Here is a 14,053-nt window from a genome sequence, read left to right on the forward strand (position 1 = left end):
ATAATTGACACACTTATCTATTAATGTTCGTAGCGTAAAAACATTTTTTTTTTTATTTTATTTTATTTTATTGATAGTCAACACTTTACAAAATTAGAGGATAAGATTTAACCTACACTTATGTGCAATAGAATATAACTGTACAATTTAGTTTCTCAAGGTTTTTTTTTTTTTTTTTTTTTTTTTACACCGTATATTAAAACATACAAAATTATAGGTACAACAGGAGTAATTACTTTACCTTACCTAACTTATTACTTAACTTTACTTATTCTAGACGTTTTCTCAAATGCTTTCCATTTTTTGTTGAACACGTTAATCTGATTTGTCTTAAAAGCGATATATTTTTCAGTTTCGTATTTCATTTCTAAAATTTGTTTGAAGTGATCAAAGTTGGGTTTAATTCCTTTTCGTTTACAGGTCCAAAGATACGTTTTTCCTAAAATTATTATATAGTTTACCAAGTCCATTCCTCCCTTCTTCAGAATTCCAATAATAACATCACGTAACAAGAGTCATCCGCAAAGACTTTGAAAAAGTGCATTCAAACAAAAAGTGATTGATAGTTTCTCGACTCACTTGACAAAAAGTACAGTTAGGATTTGTTACGTAGCCTATTTTAAACAGGCGGTCATTTGAAAAGAGAATAGAATTTAACACCTTGTATTGAAAGGAGCGTACATAAGGTTCGCTTGCTACCCTCAAAGGTAGAAGGTATGCCCATGAAATTTGATCTTCTCTCAAATCAAATTCTACACCGAGTTTATCCCATTTGCTAGGTTTTTCATATTTGAGTTTTATTAATTGACAATAGTAATTTCGACATTTATAATTTTCTATATCAATAACTTCCTTAGAGCTAGGCACATTGCCACGTAGGTTCAGTGGGACAGATTGTCTTAGACCAGTCCAAACTAAAAAATTTGTATTTGATAAACCTTGTATTTTCATGGTACTGAAAGACTCAGTGTTTGTCTTATCAAAAAGCAGGTCCTTTGTAAAAACAACACCATTATTAAAGTAATGCCTATAAAAAATAGTCCTGCCCTCAATCAAAATTTCTTTATTATTCCATAAAATATATTTGTAACCTCTGTCAGGGTCTGCGCTTTCTCTTAATTCAGACCACCATGATAAAAGTTCAAGGTAAAAGGTTGATGAAAGAAAAAACATGGTCTGCTGTTCGATTATTTGCTAAAACCCAATTTAAGATTTATGAGGTTTCTCAAGTGACTGGACGTGTTCAAGTAGTATTTGGTTGATAATTGAACAAAATAATTTTCCAAGACAGTCAGTCAGTTACTTAGTTACTTAGGCAGTCATTTAATTTACCAGTTACTCAAACACTTAGCCAGTTAAACTATTCTGTGTATTTTTGCGCTTTTTTAGTATGACCCTATGTATTATGAAAAAAAAAAAACAGTTATCATACCAAGAGGGTCTGAATGGGGGCACCTCGATAACACTAAACACTTTTTGGGTCTGTAACAGTAAAAAAATTCACTGCAGCAGTAAATTTTATCCAGAAAGAAACAAAAACGGCTCCAAAAGGCCAATACTATTTTGTTTAATAGCATAATTATCAAGAAGTTTTCGATCATTTCGGAAGATTTTCGAAGACTTCAGAAGATATCCGAAGAATATTGAAGATTTCCGAAGACTACCAAAGATATATTTTCGACAAGAAATCCGAAAAATTTCTCTTAGATCATGAGTGTTTTTATTAACGCTTTTCGAAGAGAAGATAAGAATTTGCAATGCAAAAATACTAATACTGCCAAACACTTAACAGTATTTTCTCTGGAAACAGTAAACATTAAAACATTAGTCAATCTAACAGTAAACACTAAACATTATGGGCAAATAACACTAAACACTAAACCCCATTTAGACCCTGCTTTAAGATTGTTATACAATAGCTCTTCCCCTTACCTGCGTAACTATCTGTATGTAAGTACTGACGTACACCTGTTCCTAAAGCAATCACTAGTCGACTATTATTAGCTTGAGTCCTGACCCCAACCTGAGCACCTTCTGCCGACTTGTGTGAACCAGTAATGTCTACAAACCGTTGGGTGCTTTAGTTTTAAGGAATTTTTTGACAAACAGGAAGTCTTAATAACTTGCGATTTTCATTTGAAATAACCAACAGAAAATAGAGGCGTTCACAAACGAGCTTTTAACGTTGAAAAAGCAAACCACTTAAAAAAGGAAAACGGATTTCCGGCTCTTGCTGACGTAGATCTTTTATTTTCGATACAAAACAAACTAAAAATAATCATCGATTGATTGCTTTTTGAAATCGTGATAGCTCAGATAGCTCTTATGCAAATCATAGTGTCACTAAAGTTATTAGCAATAAACACGTGATGAAGCAGAACATTATCAGATCACGGTTAAATTAAAAATCACAACAACTATAGTATTGTATACTGCCTGGCTATCGTACATTTTTCCCATGCAGATCTTTTTCTTATAAGAGATTTATACCAATCAATACTTAAAGACCAATATTAAACCTTGAACGAACCTTTCTGGTAAACAGGACGTTGATACACTTTGCTTGTTTTACAACTGGCGGAAAGCGGGTTCATTGCATTAGAACAAAGAAACTTGGAAGGAAGTCATACCGCAGGTGCACTGGAAGGAATAGCAGAAAACACGAGCCTTTAACTTTTCCTCTGTAGAATAACACCTCGCTCAAGAGCAAACCATGGCTTACACTACTGACACTAGAGCTTCTAGTTAGTCATTTGATTATTCCCCTCATTCCATTTGCAACTGTACTAATCACAGTTTTTGAACTAAGAAATCCGGTTTGCCTGAACTGATGGTTTACAACACAAAATTGCATTTTAATAGTTACGTCCCTGACTATCGGCGTGCTTTGCTGCGACGCAAACACAGTTATTATCGTCAGAGTGAGATTCAAGCTATCATGTTAACACACCCTTCACTTTCATATAAAATAAATAATATCATCTAAGTGTCATGATCGTATTTTAGCGCTTTCGTGCAAATTGAAGGTAGGTTAAAGCCTGGTTCTCATATGATCGTCCCGATCATCTCTCGCTTCTGTCGCTTCAAAAAGTTTGCTTGCTCCAATCACCTCAGACTTTGTAAACGACAGAAGCGACAGAGACGATCGGGGCGATCATATGAGAACCAGCCTTAAGTCTGCGTTCGACCCTAGTTCAGCCATCAGACCAGAGCCCATCCCGGTTCCCGTAACCTGAAGCGACTAGGAGTATTTCTACTCCCCACACCCCTTCCCTGGATGGACTGATGGTCCATCACAGGTTTATAATTAATTCGCTAGTACGTATTTATTCACGTGTATTGAGAGATAACCAACTGCACGAAATCATCTCTGCTGTTAACGATGATCTTAAAGAAATTTCAAGTTGGTGCTGTAGAAATTCCCTGCTCATCAATCCTGATAAAACAAAACTTCTGTTTGTGGGAGTCCCACAACTCATGAGGACTTTACCTGCCACTCTACCATCCGCGACATTATTAGGAACAGAAATCAAGCCAGTAACTGTTGCAAAGGATTTAGGAGTGTATATTGACTCCCATCTGAATTATAATGAACATATCACTAAAACCGTTTCAGACTGCATTCATAAACTAACTAGAGTTAACAGGATAAAGCACCTTTTGGACCAGAAAACCCTGATCTTTCTCATAAATGCCTTTGTATTTAGCAAGTTGTTCTATTGTTCGACGGTTTGGAGTAACACAACCAAAGCGAATGTGGGAAAACTCCAGTCAGTTCAAAACTATGCTTGTAGGATCGTAGCTGGCTTAAGAAAGGACGATCACATTTCAGGGACCCTGAAATCCCTTCAATGGCTTAGTGTAAAAGATAAATTGCTTTTTAACGACCTAGTAATGGTAAGGAAATGTTTAAATAATGCCACTCCAAGCTATCTTCGTTTTCAGCGACGTTCAATAACACACACACGTAACACCAGGCAGAAAAACGATCTTGAGCTGCCGAAGTGTAGACTAAAGACAGGGCAGAGATCTTTTGCCTACCGTGGAGCGAAGCTCTTTAATAACTTGCCTAAGAACATTAGAGAGACAAATGACCTGAACCTTTTTAAAAAGAGAATTTTTAAACATATTTTAAATTTGTAAATGCCCCTTTAACTGTAATGTATATAATTTTAATTGCAAATTTTTTATTTCAACTATACCCCTTTTTTTTCTGATTTTTTTTTTTTTTTTCTTTTTTCTTCTTTATTGTAAATATTTTTATCTTTTATCTTTTTAATTTCTGTATGGCGGAAGAGCCCCCAAGGGGGAGCTATGCAATAAAGTATGTATGTATGTATGTATGTATGTATGTATTTATACACCTGTGCTTATTGAGGACACTATACTCACAGAAGACATAACATGGGAAAAGTGGTTGTTTTGCTTCTACGAGGTTGCATTCTGATAAATAGAAACTATAACTACAACTAGATACAGTTACTAATAACGGTCAACAGTGCGTAGCATGAAAATTCCGTATTGATAGTTTGTGGGACTAACACGATCTAGTTTAGTTCGTATATATTTTACTAAAATCTAAAGCGGTATTAGTCGAAGACTCAGTTTAGGCAGATCGTTGCTTTTCTTTGTAATTTGAACGGAATTTGGTCCAAAACTTGTTTATGTGACCTCAAAAACGTACACTAGGCTTTAATTTTAACAAAATCGTTAGTAGAACCAGTAGAACGTAAAATAAACGCTGTGCAACACAACAATCTACAGTCCAAAAAGTGTATTCCATTGTGCACCTGTGTCATAACTTTAGTAAATAATAAAAAAGACGTGTTTGTAAGTCACTTCAGCTGTGAATCTCTTACAAACCGACAGAATAGCTTCTCGTTTTAATATCTGATGCTTCTGTATGTTGCGAAGTCAGTTTCAATACCGGAAATAAAGGTTCCGCTTCGGAATCCATGCATGTAACCAGTTTCCGTCCCTAATAATTACACCCCGAGGAAATCGTTGATCACGCCATGGCAAATTTTACGAATTTGATTACTACATAGCTGTACGACTTAACATTTCATGTTAAAACTACAATAGCACATAAGTCCTGAACTTTGTTCATTTTTTTGTTAGTAAAGCAACTAGCTGTAGAACGACTTCCCGTGTAGGCAAAATAACATGTTTCTTTGTTGGCATGCAATGAGCCCTGTTTCCGCCGGTAACAACTTAAACTAGCTATGTCTCACGACATTTTAATGCTTTAAGATACTTTTCTAATGTATCTACTTTCAAATTGAAGGAAAACTCGAAAAACTATGGTTTCTTGAGGTAGAAAACACTAAGAAGTAACAACAAAATGAAGATAAATGTGGATGGTTTCGACTGACGTAGCTCCTTACACAGGTTTCATCCGGTTTTGTGTTTAAGCAAACCTATGATCTAAAAAGAGCAAAAAAAATCTGTAGTTGTTGTATTTGACTTTTCTAAAGGCAGATTAACTTTCTTTTGAACCAAAACCGTGATTTGTGGTTAAATATCATTTTGCCTTTTTATAATTATTTGTGTAAGCAGACAGGGAGTGGCTTTAAGTACGTTAGTGCCGATTGTCTTACTTTAGTGACACTTCACGCAAAACACTGTGTACTTGAAATGAAGCTTTTCGTTTTCTGTTGTGACATGAAAGTGCTGGGGTCAACTTACTTCTACATTTGAAGCGGAAAAATTTTACATCCGTTGTGTACAATGGAACAAATGATTCGTTTCGCCCAGATCAGAAGTCCAAATAGTTAGCGTGTTTTTTATTGTTTAGCTCCAACAAACATCAGAGAGTTAAGACTTCCTGTAAACTAAACATACCTGACTGCTACTGTCACTGTTTCGTTTACTCGTAATTGACCAAGTAATTCGGTCGATCTTAAGCAAGTAAGCACTTACATTTACTGGTACGAGCTGGAAAAACAGGTGTTCATTTATAGGACAGTGACGGTAGGTAAGTTATTATGCTGTTAAAATTACTGAAAAATTGTTTCTCTTAGATGGACACCGTCGGGACCGGCTCCAACTGTCCGTCTTAGAGAGGTGACCGTCCTACAGGGAGATTAGTTACAGTAAAATAAATGAAAAAAGGCAAGGAGGGGACCAACATGAGATTTCCGTCTTGTGGAGATGCCCGTTAAGAAACAGTTGACTTATATAAACCTATGAATGCATTGTTACGACCGTATACACCTGTTGAAACAATAAATATATCTAACAGCTCTCTTGCGTGTCAAACAAATAACTGGAACATGAAACGGACGTTCTATAACACCCCTAGACTTGCTCCAAGTCGACCTCGTATAAATTATAGCGAGCGATAAGATAGCAAAACCTCGTATGATATGATAGTGAACACACCAAGTACACTCGAGAAACCAAACAGAAAAACTGAACACCTCATTTTACACAAGCTGAATTTTAAGCTCTTACTTGAGGTTTTATTATTTAAATATCAGTAAGCAACTTTTTCTGCGTATTCCAAACGAACATACATTTATCGTTGTCGTGTTACATCTTACGACTCTAAAAAAGCTCATACCGCTCAGGTATTCTTCCTAAGACTCCACTATGCTGGACAAACGTAACTCAAACATACAGCTTCACTGAACAAATTGCACCATTTCTAAATGTTGCTAAGTTGTTTGCGGCCCTGAATCAAAGGAAAAGCGAGGTAGGTCATGTTAGTTTAGTGTTCATAGTGGCATGTGAATTTGTGGAAAGCTAGAGCAACTATTTGCGAAAGTCCTTTACTGCGTTTAAGAAAGGTTTCTTGCTGTACCGCAAGTCAATTCAGCCGTCTTCATTACATTCCGAGCACACAAGTCTAGTCTTTAATACTTATCCATTTTGTGATTACATCTGTTTACAGGGAAAAGGATTGAATGATGTTGGTTTTATTCGCCTATATTGGCCTTTTCGCTGCAAGGGTCTACGCTAATGAATGCCCACTAACAGGTATCAGTGCTTTGTACTCCAGTATGATCTTCTGACTCTTCCCCATGCGCATGTGTAGATGGCTTGCATTACAAACTATATATGAGGAATTTACTCTTCTACGGTCTTGCTTGGGGGCAAACAGGGCAAAAGGTACAGTAAATGTATGGGAAAGTGAAGAATCTAATGTCGAATAATTCACGGAAAATTCTAATTCCGAAATAACTTTTAATTACAAACTCAAGATTTCGGGTAAAAGATTTTATTGATCAAATTTAGAGAATGTATTCTCGCAGGAAAGCCGCAAATATAATTTTCCCATTTTTACATACATTTGTCTGAAATCCGAGTCGTCGTTTGCGCGGAAAATTATAAACATATTTGTATGAAAAACTAAAAAATGTCATGTCTCGCTCCCCGCTTCCTTCAAATTCGATCAGTACCTTGTAATTAATAGGAAATGCAGAATGCAAATTTTTAGTCCTGATACATGTATAATTGGGCATCGAACTCCTCGCTTTTCCCATATACATTTAATGAAAAATTTGCCTGTGTGCGCCCCAAATGCAACCAAGATCGATGGCGGCAAAAATCGTTGAAGGGTCTATTGGTCGTAGTGCTTTGGTTACATATTCTTGATAATGTCATGACATAGCGTTCTATATTCCACTGTTCCACAGACTATGCCCTCGAGTTCCCAAACAAGGATGTAACAGATTACGTGCACATCTGGGGGATGCCCAATTTGACAGAGTTCACCGTGTGTTTCTGGATGAAGTCGAGTGATAATGATCATGGTACACCATTCAGCTACGCTGTACTAGATCAATCGAATGAACTTCTGATCATAGGCTACGACAGCTTTAACGTCAGGATTGGAAACACTTTAAGGTAAGTTCCACCAATTGGAGTGGTTTTCTAATGACTTAATCAGCAAGCGTCTTCTCGCAAATTCTTGTTTGAGAAATAAGGTGCAAGCCCCAAAGCAACCTTAACTTGTTTGTTTATGGATGAAATCGAATAATTCCAGTGAGAGTACACCATTTAATTATGCTGTACCAGAACAACACAAAACAAGGCAGTATGTTCATTATGACAAAAATAATGAGAGCAAAAACAATCGAACAAATCAAATTACCTTCATTTGCAAGGCCAGCTTTGAACTGCAAGCCATTGTAAGAGCGATTTTCCAATATTGACATTCGATGGTTCCTGAACACTTTCAGAGCTTATTGCTCCAGCACCTCCCTTACGGACCAACAGTAGCTCCTATCATTTGATAGCCAAGTCAGACTTATTATTTCGCTTATGCTTGCAACGGTTTGGGTCAGCCGAGAATACTTCCATGTCTTCGTTTCGTTTTCTAAATAGTAAAACTCGGTTTTTGAAAACAATATATAGTTAACTGATTACGTGATTTAAATTGAAGGCTATTTTGTTGGCCAGAAAATCAGTTTAACAACTTGTTCTTTTTAAAATTTAATTTCATTTTTTCATGGTTAGCTGTAATCGTTAGCTTAATCAGACTACAGCCAGGAAAGACAAATGCTAGGACCAGAAAAAGCTATTGGCCTTGTTGTTTAAAGACTAGGCATATCACTCTCAAGAGATCGTGCCAAGAATTAAAAAAAAAAAACACTCCGCAGAGATGAAAAAAGGAAATGGTCATAGAAACAGGTTACATCTTCGTGTATTGACTCCAAATTTAGCTACGGCTGTGATAATTTTGTGACAATGCTTTTAAAAATAATTGAGAGTTCTTTTGGACTGACAGGGAAACACCTGTCCTAGTTCTATTACCTAACCTTGCCTGCTGGAGTAAACAGTAATGCCACATCACTTTTCTTTCATAAGACAGAGAACTGTCCGTATCAGCTAATGACGGATATTGGCATCACATTTGCGCATCCTGGGAAAACACCGCTGGATCTTTGAGCTTCTACAAAGATGGTGTCTTGTCTGCAAACCATACAAACTTCAAGACAGGATACATGATAAGATCTGGAGGATCGCTGGTGCTGGGTCAAGACCAAGATTCACTTGCTGGTGGCTTTCAAAGGTCACAGTCATTTCAGGGATTGATGACTAATCTTAATGTGTGGGATTACGTTCTTTGCCAAAATGACATCGCACGGATTTCCAAAGCATGTCTGCATGAGGAACCAGGTACCGTGTACTTCTCTTCTTCTTCTTCTTCTTCTTCTTCTTCTTCTTCTTCTTCTTCTTCTTCTTCTTCTTCTTCTTCTTCTTCTTTTTTACCCTAGGTCTTCTCAGTGAGAATAGGGCCATTCATTTGCTTCTTCCATTCCAGTCTGTCTCTTGCAACGTTGACTACTTCTGCGGCGCCCAGGTGGCAAAACCCATCTTCTGTCTTTCTCCCTCCACAGGTACCGTGTACAAGTGGACAGATTTGAAGCACGGTGTTAAAGGCAAGCCCCGAGTTCTTGTTCCATCACCTTGTGTTTCACAAGGTTAGTAGTTCCTGTTCTACGATTGCATGAGTATCAGCCCCAAATTAAACAAACAGCGCATGTAGGCCATTAAACAGGGTCAGCAAGGGGGGAAGTGGTATACCAATATACCTTCCCGGGGGGGGGTACTCCCTATAATGGCCTATACGGGGAGGCTCCGCCCGAAAGGGGTACCTTTTTCAGGCTTCAGGTATATAAAAGGGTAGGGATTTCACGCGTTTAAGTATATGAAAGGGTATGGAAATATGTCATTTGGCTATTTAAAAGGGCCTTTAATTAATATATTTTAAACATACGCAATTCATGGCTGTATTATTTTAATTTATTAAGCGCTACATAAAAATGACAAGAAAACGTCCTATTTTAAGTCCATGCCATGTCTCTTAGGTATATGAAAGGGGTACCTTTTTTCAGTTAAAGGTATACGAAAGGGGTACAATTCGTATCGTGTGGTGCCGATACTATGCTTTGTATAATAGATTAATTCTATGGAATAAGAGTGTGTATCTGCTCCAGTGAAACTAATAAGAAATACTTTTATATGCGCTTCTTTGTCTGTTTCAATATCGTGAAAATGCATGGGGTTTGTGCCTTTTCAAGTTAAATTAAAGATTCCACACATTATCGCTAGTCGAAGGATCGAATGCTGTGTTTCAGAAACTTGTTTACTTCAGCTAGCTAACCTTATCTTTGCGACTTCAGATAATACCACCATAACGCCAAATTCAAAGGCCACCTTCATCTCGAGTTTAGTCAGTTTATCAGAAAGTGATGCAGTGGATGCTTGTTCTGTGGATACTTGTTCTGGTAACGATGAGAGTTCCCTTATGTCAGGTACGTCGCAGCTATGTGTGAAATGCAAGAAAATAACAAAGATGGTGAGTCTCTCATGGCTCAGTAGGTTAGAGCACCCATCCGGTATCTGGGAGGCTATGGGTTCGATTCCCGTCGGGGATCGGACTCGGATTTTTTCTTTGTCCCATGCTCGTGTCATTGTTGAACAATTCGTCTTCATTGTTAAATGTTTTTAGAAATCTAATTTAAATTCTTGCTTTACGTATACGGTTTTACAGTGAACATTTCTTCCAAAGGCTCCTGAAAAAGCGAAGAAAACATGAACTTAGAAAGTCAATAGATCCTTCATTTCCTATTTCTATCCTATTGACAATGTTGAGCGACTTTGGTCAGCTTATAATTACCACAGCCGGAGGAGGATGGGGAGGGACACAAGACACGCAAGTGCTGCAAGAATATATATGTTATGACATTTTTAGATGAAAGATGCTAGCCTAAGAAAACGTTACAGACAGGTGACCATCTTGACCACTTACATTAGGCTGGGCTTTACTGTGTAACTATGCATGAATCGCCGTGTCCACATGGATATGGTTGGTATGCATTGGGAATGTTTCCTTGTGTCACATTGTAGACCTCTGCTCTGCTTTTCGATGGACGGTGGAAGGGAGGGAGTTAGTCTACTGCTTGTTTCTCACCTCATTCGAATTCTCTCTTTCATTCCACACTCCTCTTACAGACTATGCACTCGAGTTCCCGAACAAGGATGTGGCAGATTACGTGCACATCTGGGGGATGCCCAATTTGACAGAGTTCACCGTGTGTTTCTGGATGAAGTCAAGTGACCCTGGTCACGGTACACCATTAAGCTACGCTGTACCAGATCAATCGAATGAACTTCTGATCATAGGCTACGACAGCTTTAACGTCAGGATCGGAAACACTTTAAGGTAAGTTCCACCAATTGGAGTGGTTTTCTAATTACTTAATCAGCAAGCAACCCCCGAGCTCAATAATTAATTCACAAAAAATAGTCAAATGTAACTACGTGTATTATTTATGATCAAGTCAAAGTTTTTCTTTTTTTAGGTATAAAGAGATACCCCCAAAAGCAAACTTAATTGTTCTAACACTACGATTCGACTAGTCATGTTTCAGGTTTCAGGCATTTCTTTTTCTGGTTGTTCCCTCGCATTAAATAATGCATGAAGACTAGACACAACACAATTTGTAGTGGAATTATCTTAATTATTAACTATAAAACTTAGTTACAGAGATGTCGTGGGTTAGGACGAGCGCTTTTCATCGAATTGTTCCCGCTCACAGTCACACCTCTTTTCCCTATTCTTATTTACTACACTGCAGCCTTTGGAATAAATAGGCAAATGCACTGATATCACTTCTCCTTTGATACAACAGAGAACTGTCAGTGTCTGCTAATGACAACAAATGGCATCACATCTGTTTAACATGGGAAAATACTGGTGGTTCGTTGAAATTCTACAAAGATAGCGTCCTGTCTGCAAATTACACTGATTTCAAGACAGGATACACGATAAGATCTGGAGGATCGCTGGTTTTAGGTCAAGACCAAGATTCACTCGCTGGTGGCTTTCAAAGCGAACAGTCATTTCAGGGATTGATAACTAATCTTAATGTGTGGGATTACGTTCTCTGCCCAGCTGCAATCTCGCGAATGTCCAAAGCCTGTCTGTCCCAGGAGCCCGGTATCGTATACAAGTGGTCAGATTTGAAGCATGCCCGTAAAGGCAAGCCCCGAGTTCTTATCCCATCTCCTTGTGATCCACTTGGTAAGTCACTTGTTCGCCGTAATGGCCATGCTGCATCCCCCAACCAAATTTGATAATCTAAGGGCGACCATAACCTTCCTCACTCAGAATGAGAAGCTAGTTTTAAAGGCCTAAGTTCTAAGCGAACGATTACTGCGTCGGAACGAAACATCAGATCCAGAAATCTAAGTTCGAGGCTTTAAGGGTACTTGCGTTGTGTTATGCTCCTGAGAAAACACGTCAATCTTACAGTCTCTCTCGACGTTTGTGCTCGATAAGTTAGTAGCAGCAAATTGGTGGGACAAGCTAGCATATTTCAAGAAGACACTACAAAAAATATAAACGTATCTGTTTCATGATTTCTACGATTTCAGACGAGACGACTACAGCTACCACCACTGTCATTTCAACTAGTACAACGGCTACAATACAAAGCCAGTCAGAAACTCCCACGTCTTTGGTAGACGCGCCAACAACTTCTGCAATAGGTTCAACGGCATCTACTGTTACAAGTATAACGGCACCAAGTACTACAACAGATGCAGCTAGAGCAACAACTACAGCAGATGCAGTAGGAGCAACTACCACAGTAGATGCAGAAGGATCCGGGGAAACTACCACAGCAGTTGCAGAAGGATCCGCAGCAACTACCACAGCCGATGCAGGAGGAGCGACTACCAGAGTGGATGCAGGAGGAGCGACTACCACAGCAGATGCAGGAGGAGCAACTACCACAGCAGATGCAGTAGGAGCGACTACCACAGCAGATGCAGGAGGAGCAACTACCACAGCAGATGCAGTAGGAGCGACTACCACAGCAGATGCAGGAGGAGCGACTACCACATCAGATGCAGGAGGAGCAACTACCACAGCAGATGCAGTAGGAGAGACTACCACAGCAGATGCAGGAGGAGCGACTACCACAGCAGATGAAGTAGGAGCGACTACCGCAGCAGATGCAGGAGGAGCGACTACCACAGCAGATGCAGTAGGAGCGACTACCACAGTAGATGCAGGAGGAGCGACTACCACAGCAGATGCAGGAGGAGCAACTACCACAGCAGATGCAGGAGGAGCGACTACCACAGCAGATGCAGGAGAAGCGACTACCACAGCAGATGCAGGAGGAGCAATTACCACAGCAAATGCAGGAGGAGCGACTACCACAGCAGATACAGCAGAATCAACTACCACTGCAGACGCAGCAGGAGCAACTACTACGACTGTCGCTGAGAGAACGACAATTACACCATCCACCATCGCTGTTTCGAAAGGTTCAGCACAGAGCTCTCAAGCTACTTCTTCCTTGACAGTAAAGATAACCACAACCACAACACGTATTGGGAACGCAGACAGCTCAACAAAGGCTGATCCCTCTTCTACTAAAGTATCATCAACTAAAAACACCATAATACCCACCGGCTTAGGTAAGAAACGTATTATCGTTTTTAACGTTTTTTAAAAAACCATTCTAGACTAGAAAATACATCCTGCGAGTTGGACGGTTTAGTGTGTAGTATTTATAGATGTTTCTATTAAAATTACCTTCTAATGTTTTTTTCAGGTCCAGAGGTAATCATAACCTTGAATGTTGAGAAAGCTTGTGTTTCTAACACGTTTGTACCATCTTCGCCGCAATACAAGACTTTGGAAACAGGGCTCTCAAACAATGTAAGTGAATGGTACATACTATTTAGAGTTTTCTATTGTTTCAATAGTTCTACATCAAGGAGATGATGGCATCAACAGAAAAGTCATGTACCATATGTACGGCCATAAAATTTGATGTTGGTTTCTATTTTTTAGTAGCCAACATGCCAATGCATGTACAGGTCAAGATAGTCGGATTGTTTTTCGCCCAAAAGCTTTTGTAAGTTCCTTTAGTAAATTTATTGGCCTACATCAGTTATTCGATGTTCATCGAGCTTTAATAATGTTGACCCAAGGGTATTATAATGCCTCACAAATGCAGTTGTTTCATAACTAAAAACAGCTCTTTTAAGGTAATGCAGCGACCGCTATCTATACGTAGCTATT

The 14,053-nt window shown here is 38.7% G+C and overlaps 2 protein-coding genes across 2 annotated transcripts in view; both read left to right on the top strand.

Annotated features, from left to right (window-relative positions):
• Positions 1-6,911: 6,911 nt before the first annotated feature.
• LOC144648204 (neuronal pentraxin-1-like) lies at positions 6,912-10,109 on the top strand. The gene is made up of 5 exons (XM_078507825.1): positions 6,912-6,981; positions 7,641-7,851; positions 8,819-9,126; positions 9,348-9,431; positions 10,063-10,109. The coding sequence occupies exons 1-5, from the start codon at positions 6,912-6,914 to the stop codon at positions 10,107-10,109; spliced, it is 720 nt and encodes a 239-aa protein (XP_078363951.1).
• Positions 10,110-10,179: 70 nt separating this feature from the next.
• LOC144648205 (uncharacterized) overlaps positions 10,180-14,053 on the top strand; it is a 38,494-nt gene continuing 34,620 nt past the window's right edge. The window contains exons 1-5 of the mRNA XM_078507826.1: positions 10,180-10,265; positions 10,966-11,176; positions 11,646-12,037; positions 12,391-13,443; positions 13,581-13,687. Coding sequence (XP_078363952.1) covers positions 10,259-10,265; positions 10,966-11,176; positions 11,646-12,037; positions 12,391-13,443; positions 13,581-13,687 — 1,770 coding nt within the window. The 5' untranslated portion in view covers positions 10,180-10,258. The remainder of the gene's footprint in view (positions 10,266-10,965; positions 11,177-11,645; positions 12,038-12,390; positions 13,444-13,580; positions 13,688-14,053) is intronic.

Source organism: Oculina patagonica, chromosome 4 (assembly GCF_052425735.1).
Source record: "Oculina patagonica isolate OP01 chromosome 4, crgOcupat, whole genome shotgun sequence".
Lineage (NCBI taxonomy): Eukaryota > Metazoa > Cnidaria > Anthozoa > Scleractinia > Oculinidae > Oculina > Oculina patagonica.